This window comes from Theobroma cacao, chromosome 1 (assembly GCF_000208745.1).
Source record: "Theobroma cacao cultivar B97-61/B2 chromosome 1, Criollo_cocoa_genome_V2, whole genome shotgun sequence".
Lineage (NCBI taxonomy): Eukaryota > Viridiplantae > Streptophyta > Magnoliopsida > Malvales > Malvaceae > Theobroma > Theobroma cacao.
The window spans coordinates 8,376,161-8,389,363 of record NC_030850.1 but is presented as its reverse complement, the minus strand read 5'-3'; the positions used below and the strand labels follow the sequence as shown (position 1 = coordinate 8,389,363).

At 32.2% G+C, this 13,203-nt stretch overlaps 2 protein-coding genes across 2 annotated transcripts; one reads left to right on the top strand and one right to left on the bottom strand.

Moving 5' to 3' along the window:
- LOC18611992 (peptidyl-prolyl cis-trans isomerase E) lies at nucleotides 1,795–5,399 on the top strand. The gene is made up of 3 exons (XM_007048538.2): nucleotides 1,795–1,968; nucleotides 3,544–3,920; nucleotides 4,878–5,399. The coding sequence occupies exons 2-3, from the start codon at nucleotides 3,617–3,619 to the stop codon at nucleotides 5,090–5,092; spliced, it is 519 nt and encodes a 172-aa protein (XP_007048600.1). The 5' UTR covers nucleotides 1,795–1,968; nucleotides 3,544–3,616; the 3' UTR covers nucleotides 5,093–5,399.
- Nucleotides 5,781–11,978, bottom strand: LOC18611991 (T-complex protein 1 subunit gamma). Its single transcript, XM_007048537.2, has 13 exons — nucleotides 11,819–11,978; nucleotides 11,627–11,688; nucleotides 11,401–11,473; nucleotides 11,149–11,216; nucleotides 10,954–11,023; nucleotides 10,586–10,654; nucleotides 10,426–10,497; nucleotides 10,227–10,300; nucleotides 8,511–9,173; nucleotides 8,267–8,392; nucleotides 7,985–8,089; nucleotides 7,825–7,899; nucleotides 5,781–6,265 (listed from the first exon to the last, which is right to left on the bottom strand). Exons 1-13 carry the CDS (start codon nucleotides 11,841–11,843, stop codon nucleotides 6,077–6,079), a joined length of 1,671 nt encoding a protein of 556 aa, XP_007048599.1. The 5' UTR covers nucleotides 11,844–11,978; the 3' UTR covers nucleotides 5,781–6,076.

Genomic DNA, 13,203 nt, shown 5'->3' with positions numbered 1-13,203 from the left:
TACTAGTAAAAACTATATATTCATGCAATTAATTAATATAAAATACATTCTTTTACAAACTCTTTTAAATGTATCAAATTGAAATCCATTTTAACATAATCTATATTTCTGTGATCTTTTTCGTAGCGTAATTATAGGTACTATTCTAGTATACTATAAAAGATAAATGCTACAACTCAATCTAATATCTCTATTAATTAACATCATTTTTTTAAAATATAATTAGCTTTAATACTTGAAAGTTCAAGTGCAAGGATAAAATATTTAGGCATGATACTAAAAAAAAACTTCTAAAATATTCAAAAAATTTCAAATAAGCTCTTATTATTTTATTGCAATCAATCATGTCCTTATATTTCTATTTTAAATCAAATAAATTTGTATAATTAATAATTGATTAATTATTATTAATTCAAATAAAATGATAAGTAGTATTTTATATCTACATGGTACTAACATAACGCTAATTCAAATGATGAAAAATGTCATACGACTATGTTATCATGTCATATTAATATTTATGTTATCATCAATTATGATATGTCAACATGACACATTATCATCAATTATAATGTGTTAACATTTCATATGAACGCCACATGACATAGAGTAATAAGTCATATTTTGATTAAGTCAATCATTATTTAAGCTTATTTGACTTAAAATAAATGTACAAAAATTTATTTGATTTAAAATAAAAATATAAAAAAAAATTTATTCAAAATTAAAGTATAAGAGTTTGATTTAACATAATAAAAACATAAGAGTTTATTTGAATTTTTTTGAGTAGTTTAGAGTCTTTTTCATATATTATGTCAAATATTTATTATGTGACATGAACTTTATTTATAAGGATAACAAATGCATCATAAAGACTAATGAATAGGAGTAACACTTGCTTTGATATCATGTTAAACTTTAGATGATATCTAATTTAAAATCAATTGGTTATGTTAAATTTTAAATGATATCAAACTTAAAATCAATTGTCAATTGTCTATGACTAAAGAGACCTAACTTAAAAATAAAATTACAAGTAATCAAAAACTAAACTGAAGTGTAATGATACTACTTAATATTTCTCATTTTGTATAAACCTAGCACTAGCAATAATAACAGCATAACAAATTCATAAGAGGGAACATATAAAAACAACATAACAAACTCTTAGACTCTAATATATTAAGCACTTAAAATCAATTTACTATAAATGAAAAGATTCAACTTAAAATAAAAAACCACAAGTAATTCAAAACTTGACCTAAAGATATAACTCTACTTAACAATTACGACTTATACGTGAGTTAACATATCTATTTTTATAATTAAGAAAACATATTGTTAAAAATTACTTAATTTTTCAATCTTTATTTTTTTCCAATTTTTTATAAGAAACTATCTATTATTATAAATGAAAAGAATTTTAATAAAAAAATAATTTTTTTGTTTGTTTTGATTTTTGTGGTATAATATTTTAAAAATTTCATCAACGATTTTAAAAAGTTTAATAATTTTTTATTTTATTTAATTAAATATTTTTATTTTAATTTTGAATAAATTAATATATTATAATTAAGAATCGATTAACTTTTGTTATTTAAAATACTGTTTATTATTTTATATCACACGATATTAACATGACATGCTGAAGATGAATGTCAATATCATGATATTTTATGTAATGATAGTTAGTCAATTAATAATGAAAGTATAAAATTTTTAAAATAAATATTTTATTTAAATTTTGTAAATAATTTTGAAAATTTAAAAATATTATGATTCCTTTTTTTATTTGGAGAAGGAGAGTGGACTGAGGCGGATATAAAAGGACGGAACAGCCCTTTTTATCTTTGCCGCTGGTCACCTGGGAAAGAGGGAGGAAGAAGGCGGCATCGTTAATTTATCAGTTATTTTTCTCAACATCAAAACTGCTCAACCTCTTAGAGCTCCCTCAATTGAAGAGCTCAGGTACTTTTCCCTTTCAATTTTCTCGCTCTCTGACCCTCTATCGTTTTCAAGTTTTTCTGTGATATTTGTATTTGCTTTTTTCCTTCTTCAGAAAAGAATATGTTCTTCACTGCTTTAAAGATTAACATTGGAATTGAATAGTAGTAGTAGCAGTAGGAGGTTTTCCCTTTCTTCATGGACGATGGCAATGCCAGGAGACCTTCAAATATTGGGGTTTTCTGAGATGCCCGCTGCCGGCGCTTCTAAGTTGGCCAATCTTGTTGTTGATTGTAGTTATGCCCTTGTAGTTGCTTTCGGCTCATCTGCATAAGCTCATTTAAACCCACCCTTAGAACTAATGCTATTCTATACATGCTCAGCTTTGTGTAAAACATGATCCTATTTTGAAATTTGGGATTTTCTTTGTTTTATTAGAACTATACAATGATAATCCTCAACTTTTAGTTTAGTGATAACTTCCTAGAAAGTGTTATGGCCTGCTTGTACTACATTCATTACTTTCAACTAATAATGGGCAATCACATGCCTGACTTACATCAAATCGCTTGTGATTCAAGTCAACAGTTTCTAACTTAAAACTGCATCTCTGGCCATCTGTAATTCTGGTATTATAAATAGCGTTTTCCTTTTTCTTCTATTTAAAAGTTATTTCTATTGCTTTATGCATGTTAATACTGCAAGTTTCTTAGTTTCATTCCTTCGCCTCTGTTTGCTGAGTTAACGGTGGAAGAACTTAAGAAGGTTGCAAGGGAAGAGACGATCAAAATAGTGGGATCTTTTTTTTTTTTTTTTTTTATTCTCATTTTATAGTGGTACTAAGAAGTAGTTTATTATGAGAGAATACGGCCATGCCAAGTGTCTGCACAATGTCCAAGATAAGTTGGAATCACATGTAATCTTAACTGTTTCTTTGTTAGTACTCACAATTTGCAGATTGATAGTAGTACTAAAAAGTTCAGAATTACTACTTTTTCAAGTATAATTATTATATAGAGCTTAAAAATCTAGTTCGAATATTATTATCTGCTTGTGATATGTATGTCGAATGGGTTTGAATCACTTCTAATCTCGGTTCTTACAGAACTGGTGTCGATTACATATTTTCTTTATTGTTAAGGTTAGGAGTTAGGAGTTGGTGATAACCATTTCATGTCTTGATGGATGATATTATGCATTTATCTTCCCATGAATAAAATTCTTTTTTTCCTTTAAAAAGAAATAGTTTGATATTTGCGATAAGGTTTTGAACTTGCTTGAGACAGACTTGAGTCGTAAATAGTATTTTATTTGCTGTAAAAGTTTTTAAAGTTAGACCATTGTCGGACTAATACAATTATGGTGGGAAAGCAATGGTCCTAAAATAGTCTTTTGTCAAGGGCATGGAGTACAATTTTACTGCCATCCTGATAATGCCATGTAAAGATTCGGTCTTATCATTATTTCGTAACTATGTGCATGTAAAGGCCATGAAATACGATTTGACTGCTACCCTGATAATGCCATGTAAAGATCCAGTATTATCATTATTTCATAACTATGTGCATTCTAAATGTTCAATTTGTTCTGATAAAACAGAAGAAAAAAGGAATTGGGGAAGAAGAAAGCATAGAAAAGCATTAAAACAAGAAAAAAGAAAGAGAGAAAATAAATGGCACAACAAGCAGTGCAGAAGAACACATTGTACGTTGGAGGACTAGCAGAGGAAGTGAATGAAGCAATTCTCCATGCAGCTTTCATTCCATTTGGAGATATAAAGGATGTGAAGACTCCATTAGATCAAGCCACCCAGAAGCACCGCTCCTTCGGCTTTGTTACCTTCTTGGAAAAAGAGGATGCTTCTGCTGCCATGGACAACATGGATGGGGCTGAGCTCTATGGTCGCGTCCTCACTGTCAACTATGCCCTCCCTGAGCGCATCAAGGGTGGTGAACAGGGCTGGGCTGCTCAACCTAGTATGTCTTTTAATCCCTTAGCTTTTCTTTCTTTTATCTTGATTTAGTTCTCTGTGATTTAAAAGTCATTTGTACTGGGGATTTATCTTCAGCTTGAAGCTCTGGATTGGTGATATTTAAAATTTTTGGGCAGGATCATTTTGGCTTCTGTAAAGGAGTTAGAGATAGATATGTTCAGGTTCTCTAGAAGAAGCTACTTTTGACTTATGTTATTTGAACCTAAGACAGTAATAAGTTAGGATGACATAATGTACACAATAACAGTTACAGTTATGTTTTGTTGAGTTGCTGAGGAAGCGAATAATTGCCAAATTTGGATTCAACTGAAGAATTTGTGAGTTTGAGTTGCAATGTGGATTCCTTTTGATCTGTCAATATGCAGAAATTAGAAACTTTGGGCATTACCTTGAATGCCAAAAGGGGTAAGGTTGGGTTGGCTTAAAAGAGATTGCAAGAGAGAAGAGATATCTGAAGCACATTCTCTTAAAATCATCAGTATTGTCTATGGTTTTTCATGGGTCTATTTGATTCTATTCAGGGTTCCAAAAAGATGTAAGTTTAAGTTAGTTGCTAATATTATAGTTTTAAGACTTAGAATAACCTTCCTGATCGACAACTAGAAAAATTTTTTTTAGGAGACGAGTTCTATAATTTCCATTATTTTTATCCTAGTTGGTTTCATACCTTTAGGTGTCTTGAACTAGAGTATATTTTCCTCAAATATATATTATATGGTGAGAAAACTGAATCTCTCTCCTGGGTTCTGCATGAATGTGTTGGCTAGTAGACACAAGACATTTGTTTCTTTGATGTAATATGTTAAATCTTTTTCATTTTTTTTTCCCATTAGATGCCACTGAAAACAATGTTTGCTTCAGATACTAAATCCAATTAGTTTTATAATTTTATTGGATCTTTCGCTTGTGAGACTAATCCGCCATTTTGTACACTATGCAGTTTGGGCTGATGCTGACACATGGTTTGAGCGGCAGCAACAAGAAGAAGAAATGCAGCGTATTCAGGCAGAGAACCAGGCTGCTATGCGTGCTGCAGAGGAGTTGCATAGAAAGAAAATGGCTGAGGAACGAGAAGGGGAGAAGGAGGATGATACAGAGATGAAGGATGATCCGATGGCAATGGCTGAAGCAGAAGTTTTGAAGCAGAATAACTAGTTATTTGCTATTAAATTGGGCAACCAATAGTGAAAACACTAATGTTATCTTTTAGGATGACCTTGTGCGCGGCAGGTGTAGATTGGTAGCGGTCTTTTCAATGTTTTGTGCTTCAAGGTTCATAACTTGAAAATTCTTCAAACTATTTGTATCATTTAATCTGTGTAAGATGAGTCCAGTATGGACTTCGAATTAAAAAGGAAATTTTGTCGTGTGCAAAAACTGAGCTGTAATTGCTGCAATAGAATTTTAGGCTTTCCTTTGTTCTAATACAGACCAGAGGCGTAAGGCAGGTTCATTTTTTGTTTTACTAGGGACAAATATATGTCTCACATTTTTGAAGATTTGAACAAAAATTGCCTTTGAAATTATGGTCACACCTATGAGAAAAGAAAAGAATTAAAGTGGTATTTAAGTCTCCAAGCCTTCAAAAGTTTGGGTTTTTTTTTTAAGTGATTTATACTTAATTGATATTTAATACACTATTTTCTTCAAATTCAGAAAAAGGCAACACATTATTTATAAATATTTTACCTTTAATATCACCTTAACCAATGTCTGTATAACATTTCCCTTATCCATATATAATCAATAAAATTTGAAAGTTCCAGATAATATTACTAATATTAAAATTATAAAAGTACTACATTCAATTAAATTTCCATACTTTACCCTGCTATGTATTAAATAATGATTCCAAGGTGAACTTTGCTACATATTTGACAGCAAAAAAAGAAGAGAAAGATTCTCCAGAAAGATATTCTTTTTGTTTTTTGAAGTACTCAGAAACACAACCTGATAACAGTTTCCATTTACTCCAACAACAATCTACAGCTTCAAAACAACAGCAAATACAGACTAAAAGTTCTCAAGAATATAAGCAAATGAAACATCAAGAAAATCCCCTAACAGCCCAACAAAACAAGCCATCATTTCTATCAAAAACTTCAATATAAAGTCAGTCAAACCGGTTGTCTGCTACCTTCAATCAGGAAGAATTTGCTCACCATCTGCATCTCCTTCTGTCTCAATCTTCGGTTTTTGAGCTTGGCTGGCTCCAGGAGCCTGCTTCTTCTTTATCCCACTTACAATGTCGTCAATTCTTAGGAGCATGCAAGCAGCTTCTATGGCTGTCTTAAAAGTTTGAGCCTTCACATTGTATGCATCCCAAATCTGAAACACATATTCAACTTTACGTTACTAAGGCACCGGAACACTTCAATTAATCATTATGCTGAAATCATGGTTACATATTGAAGCATTTACATTTTTTTTATAACTGAACTATGTATCCACGTAAGCAAACAGAATGTAACATGAGGATGAATCAGATATCCAAATTAAATGGGATGCTTCCATCATCTTTCAGCCACATGCCACTGGGACATCAGAATGAATTTGTACTAAAAATTGGAAAGATAAAATTCCCTATCTTTTTCCTCTAACTAATCAAAAAGAAAAGAGAATGGATTACATTTATGATCCTCAAACGTTGACCAGAGTTTCAATTTCACACCTAAACTTTTAATCATTGCAATTTTCATCTAGAACCTTATTAAAAGTGTAATATTTATGTCTTGCCATCAAAGGTTGGATAATGCGGGTCGAACTGCAGATCAGTGCGGAATAGGATGACTTGCAGATGTCATTGAAATCTAAAACAATGTTTTTTTTTTGCTCTCATTATTTTTCATTCTCTCTCCTTCTCTCTATTTTTAAATATTAAAAAGAGAAAACCCCTTTCTAAAACCCTCTCTTTTGCCTCACAAGAAACCAACCTTCCTTTACATACAAAACCATAGCAATAGCAGTTGCAGATACAAAAAATTCTCTTGAATCCCAAACCAGAATGTACCACCATGCATTTGCTTTCTCAAAGTTTGAAGAAGCGTAACCATTTTTCTCATTTCCTTTCTCCCTATGCAATCCCATACTCATATGCCAACCCATAAACAATGCAAAACTTACCAAAAGAAATCTTGCCCTAAAATCCACACATGTAAGAATTCAATTGTTCATGATAGCTACAGCACTGTTATTCCCACCTGATCTAACACCTCCCACTTGAGCACACAATCTATTATATTTTTCTTGGCTTTTCACAATGGTAAAACTGGAAAGTGGCAAAAAAGAACAATAATCTATTTTTACAATCATTGTCCTGAGATTTCCTTAAAAGAATCAAGAAAAGGTTGGGAACATTTTTCACCTAAAAATTCTTTGCATCATCAAAAAGGTAAATTGCACTCCTCAGTTAACCCTTGTGGACATTGAACAGATCTTGACTCAATCCTCGCCCTAAAGCTCACCTGAATTCCAACACTATCACACTCTCCCAACTCATATTTCAGCCTTAATCCCTTATGATTTAACTGGTTCTTGTCACGTGCCAGAAGGTCTTGGCAAGAAGGGAGGATTTTGCAGGGACTTGGAATTTTTGGGAAAAATAGATAAAAATTTAGAATGATAGACCAAAATGACTGGTTTTCTTAACAATTCCATTTTTAATTTAAAAAACACCATTTTGTCCTCTGAAATGGCTTGTAGCTGTCTTACATGGCTCTGAAGTGGACAATCTCATCCAACTTACTAACATCTTGAAAGGTAGGACATAATTAGTACACTTAATCAGAGTTTAGGATGAAAACTTCAGGTAGAGAAGTGAAATTCTGGTGAAAGTTTGAGAACCAACAGTATACTGTACTTAAAGAAAAAGTAAAATGTCATCATACCTTTCGCTCTTTCATGTCAGCAATGGCACCAGTATTCCCATCTATGCCAGTCCACGCATTTTCACCATTTGCATGCTATAATCATAATTTGAAAAAACAGAAACAAATGGGTAAGTATTTCTTCAAAAGCATATAAGTGCACTTGAAAAAACATTCCTACCTTTCCTTGCAGAGCAGTCATGGTTCGAATCACATTAACCCCACAATTCTGTGCCAAAGTACGTGGTATGGCTTCAAAAGCAATAGCAGCAGCTTCATAAGGCCACTGTTACACAACCAGTGAATATAAACACACAAATAAAAACTCAAGAAATTACACAAAACTAAATCTCTAAAAAGGTTGGTAAGTATATATTCAAAATCAAGAAAAGTTAGCAATCAGAATCATATAGCTCTAGGCTGATCAAGTGATGCATGAAAGCATCATGAAAGCATCAAGCACCTTTTCTATGCCTTCAACAGATGAACTCTTCTGCTTCAAAGTGGCAGAAACAGTTAATTCTGTAGCACCACCACCAGGTACAAGTTTTGGATTCTTGATTATGTTTCTTGCAACAGACATGGCATCCTGTAATTGAAACAAGCTTCAGAACTTTGATCCAAAAAAAGAAAAAGAAAAGAAAAAGGAAACAAATTTCAGAACACAATTCCATTATGAGATGGAAGTAGCACATCAAATTACTTACCTGCAAATTTCTTTCCACCTCATTCAGAAGATCCTTGCTAGCACCCCTTAGGAGAACTGTACAAGCTTTTGGATCTTTGCAATCAACAATGAATGCAAAGAACTCATCCCCAATTTTTTTAACCTCAAAAAGGCCAGCTCCTGTACCCACATCAGATTCCTGCAGTTCATCAGGACGATTCACAATGACAGCTCCACATGCCTTTGCAATTCTATTGTTGTCTGTCTTTCTCAACCTCCTAATTGCACTGACACCAGCCTTACTAAGATAATGGCATGCCAAATCACTAAGTCCTTTTTCTGTAATAACCAAGTCGGGTTTGAATTTCAGAATCTGCATGCAAAGATTTTCTATGTATTCTTCTTCCATTTTCAACAGGACTTCCCAATCTTCTTCTCTAACCAACTCAGCATTTGTTTGGTTCTCCCCTTTCTTATACTCAAGGGGACAATCAAGCAGAATAATGCGTGGGTTGACTATCTTTCTTTTCATTTTTCCAGGTGCGACTACATCTTTATTGATCATCACTCCCTTAAGGACCTTAGAATCTTCCAACTGGCCACCAGGTACTTTCTCTACTTTAATGTACTTTTTTATATCAACTTCCCGCAGCCCTTGGCCAATGTCAACTCCAACTGTTGTTGTTGCATCAATTGCCAAATCCTGGAAGTTAAATAATTGAGCAGGCATATAAATTAACTACATAAATAAGAGGCAAATTTTAGAACTTCTAGTGATTATGAAAGGAACGAAAAAGTTCAATACACAATAAATACATGACTACTAAAGAGACCATTTCTGAGCTACACAGCAGCGAAACTGAAGAAAAGACAAAGTGAGTTGAGGAGCAACATTAATTTTCATTTATACAGATGTGATGTGACAAAAAATCATTGAACAAACTACCCTACACCCCTCTGTCTTAATAGAGATATGATTTCAGGAATATGGCACATTGCTAAATTAGCCCCATAATCAGACAGTTTCAATAACTAATGCATATTATCAAATTATCTGCAATCTAATAGTAGGTATATGAACCTACTTTTCAAAAAAAAAAAAATAGTCAGGCATATGAACCAAAACAAAAAGGGAACAGGGGAAAAATGGAAGAAAGGACAAGTACATACAAGGTAAATGTAAGTGAAGGGGTAAACCTATTTTCTGTCAAAGAGGCAATGGAAGTGTCAAATTATCTGTATAAATGACAAGGCATGCAAGGGCAAAAATAAAAAAAGATAAAAATAATAATAAAAAAGAATTCACCTAAAGAAACTTCAAGAAGTTCTTTTGGCCAGTTCAATCAAAACCTAAACATGTGCATCATATCATTCAGCTAGAATAAAAATGGTGTCATGAATTTTTTCTAATATTATTATCGATTACCTAAAACCACTTCACGAAAGCAGTTGCTATATTTCTAATTTCAAAGTTTCATGATCCCTTCTTCAACAAACATATATATTTCAATTGCTTTTGTTTCTCATGCAACATCTTATATCAATTATTTGGCTTCCAGGATTTTATCTAGTCATATTCGAATATAAGCAAACCTGGTAAATAATCAAATACCTAATGGTCAGATGACTGTTCTAACCATAGGTCAGTTGTAAAAAGATAATCAATTAAGATATTTCATATGAGAATACGGGGGTCTATGTGCAAGATTCTATAATCAAAATAAGAAACAAGTCCCGTAGAAAGGAAGACACTCACAGCAATCAGATCCCCAAATTGGCTAGTGAACTTTGTCCCTATACAGCTCTTCACAAGTCCCAACATTGTCGAACCTGCCAATCAAATCCACATGTTACAAGACAAGCATGCCAAAGATATCAAAGAATACAAATGCCAACCACACTAAGCGGTCAAAGATTCAAAAGTTTTTATGAAAAATATTGCAGGAGAAACATACGATCTTTCACATCAATCGGCATTGCAATCTTGTCAAGCACAGCAATAGCATCCTCTAAAGCCTTATTGTATGCTGCAAATGAAATGGCACTTTATCAAATGCTAAGTTATTATTCAAAAGCAGAGGTTAACAATATAGCAGCACTTCTATGTTACATTACCTCGACAAATCACTGTAGGATGATAACTTTTGTCGATAAAGGCTTCTGCAACATGAAGCATTTCACCAGCTATACCCAAAATACACCAAATATAAGCACTAGAAGCAATGGAATATCATGTAAAGTGTATCATCACAAAAGGGAAAAATAAGTGATAACCACGTGATCCCTAAGCAACCTCAACAATATTACATCCACATATGAAAGGTTAAATTCCCACTTTGAAGCTAACCTCATTAAAAATCAATTTAGCATTTTAAAATTTGCCAGCTCTCAAAAGCATGTTATAACATAGCTATCTAAACTAGTGTATGCAAAGAATATCCACCATAGCATATAAATGATCATTCTGCTGCGTAAAGATATACCAAGAACAATGACAGATGTTGTTCCATCTCCAACTTCTTCATCTTGCGTGCGGCTCAATTCAATCATTGACTGCCATAACAAATTAAAACAGAACAGAATAAGAAAGAATCGAAATAAGAAAGATAAAGAGAAAAAAGGAAAAGCATTTATAGTCTGAAGCAAATGAAATAAACAAGCATGGTGGAATATCGTGCCTTTGCTGCTGGATGAGCAACATCTAACTCACGCAGAATGGCATTTCCATCATTAGTAACAACAATACCTGGTATTAACCAAAATCATATAATGACGTTAGTTGCTTGTTCAAGAAGAGCGCATTGAAAGGGTAAAAAAAATGTTTGTGGGAAATCCAAAAGCAGCAGCATTGGAAATGAAAATGGGATAAACTTGTAGCAAACATAACAGAGAAAAGAATGCAACATAGTTAATAGGTAAGAAAGGTTTACCTCCAGCAGCATCAAGGAGCATCTTCAACATGGATCGAGGACCCAATGTTGTTCGGATGATGTCAGCAACAGCCTGTAAGTAGATACATAGTACAGAACAGTCAGAGCTCAGAAACAAACTCTGGGTTCTTCTTTTTTTAAAAAAAATTAAACAGCTTATTTGGCCATTTGATTCGGAATTAAAACAAAGTAGAAAGAGTATAAAAAAAGGAATGAATGAAATTACCTTGGAGGCTTGAATATTAGCATGGTGAACCTTGGTTCCAGACTCCCGTTTCAACGAATCCTCTGCGTATTACAATCATTTCTTAGGGACATTTTGAATCTAAACGAGTTCCATTTTTCATAAAAGAAAACTGATACCAATCCCATTTGAGATTGAAGATCGTTAAAAGAAAAGGAACAAAAAATAACTTACTTAGAACGAGAACTGGGGCGTGCATGATTTCTTAATTTTTTTTTTTTTTGGTGTTAAAAGCGTCGAAAACAAACTACACTGCAAAACCTCTTTGTTTTCTTCTTTCTGGTTTCTACTGGAAAACCCTACTACCGTCCCTCTCTTTTTTGTGCGACGTTTGAAATATGAGCTGGCCTGCTGTGGGCTCCTTTGTATGTGTTTCGCCCTTTTCTTTTCTTTTGCTCGACAGGCCCAATTTTCTTTCCCTCTTGCTCCAGCTCATGCTTTATTGTTATTATTAGTATTATTATTATTTTTAAAAATATCTATTTTAAAAATTAATAGATTTACTTGAAATTTCTATTAAAACTTTAAAGCAGATATATTTTACCCTTATTATTATTATTATTATTATTACTATTGTTATTTATGAAAGAGGAAATAAAGTGTTTTGATTTAAAATTTGAAAGTTTTTAATTTATGCAGTACATTTTTAGGTTATAGAGTTATAATTTTTATAATTTCTTTACGAATAAAATTATTTTAAAAGAATTTTTGCGTCAGTTTTAAAAATTAAACTTCACAATGATTTAGATTTTAATACATCATATAAAGTACTATAAAATGGTTCATTTCTTAATTTCTAATATTATGTTATTGTTAGATATTTTAAGTCTTGACAATGTTTTTTCTATCAATGTCAAACACTCAAAAATCTTAAACTATATTTTTTTATAGTACTAAACTAAGCCTAAACCCGATTGAGAGCAAGACGAAGACTTATTTTGGGTTAAGAGAAACTTTTCAATTACAAATCGATGCTAAATAATTTTAAAAAACATTGGTTTTTGAATTACATTATCAAATCAATTATTTTCAGTGATGAACTTAAAATTTTGTATACAAATGTCTTACTATTATTATAAAATAGATTACTTTATTTGATTAAAAAAGATAAAATTAGATATTTTAATATAAAAATTAAAAATTAACGAATGACAACCATTTATCTGTCACCACTTTCGTCTACCCATAATTACTTTTTGACTCACAACTACAACTGTTCATGGATTCATTTTATTGAGATTTTTTTTAAAAGCTAAGCTTGAACTCATCTCTATCTGACATTTTAATTATTAAAATAATAAAAATATTAATTTTTTGTGTAATATTTTATGTTTTAAAATTAAAATTAAGTAAAAATTAATCATATAGTAATGTAATTAATTCGAGCTGGGTACAGTTCAAACTTATAACTTCACACCCAAACCCAATCCAAAATGGGTCGAGCCATGGGCCTAGGCGGATAGCTCAACCAGTTACAACAACTGTTTTTTCATGCCAATAAGATCTTGTCTTAACAGTGAGAAGGAGGTACCTGACCTGAGCTAACTCGAGTTGAGCTG

Coding starts and splice junctions, on each gene's coding strand:
- LOC18611992 (XM_007048538.2), top strand. CDS start 3,617: ATGGCACAACAAGCAGTGCAGAAGAACACATTGTACGTTGGAGGACTA. Junction 3,921..4,877: donor GGGCTGGGCTGCTCAACCTA/GTATGTCTTTTA, acceptor TACACTATGCAG/TTTGGGCTGATGCTGACACA.
- LOC18611991 (XM_007048537.2), bottom strand. CDS start 11,843: ATGCACGCCCCAGTTCTCGTTCTAA. Junction 10,498..10,585: donor TCCTACAGTGATTTGTCGAG/GTAATGTAACAT, acceptor TTTCATTTGCAG/CATACAATAAGGCTTTAGAG. Junction 8,393..8,510: donor AGGTGGAAAGAAATTTGCAG/GTAAGTAATTTG, acceptor TTTCAATTACAG/GATGCCATGTCTGTTGCAAG.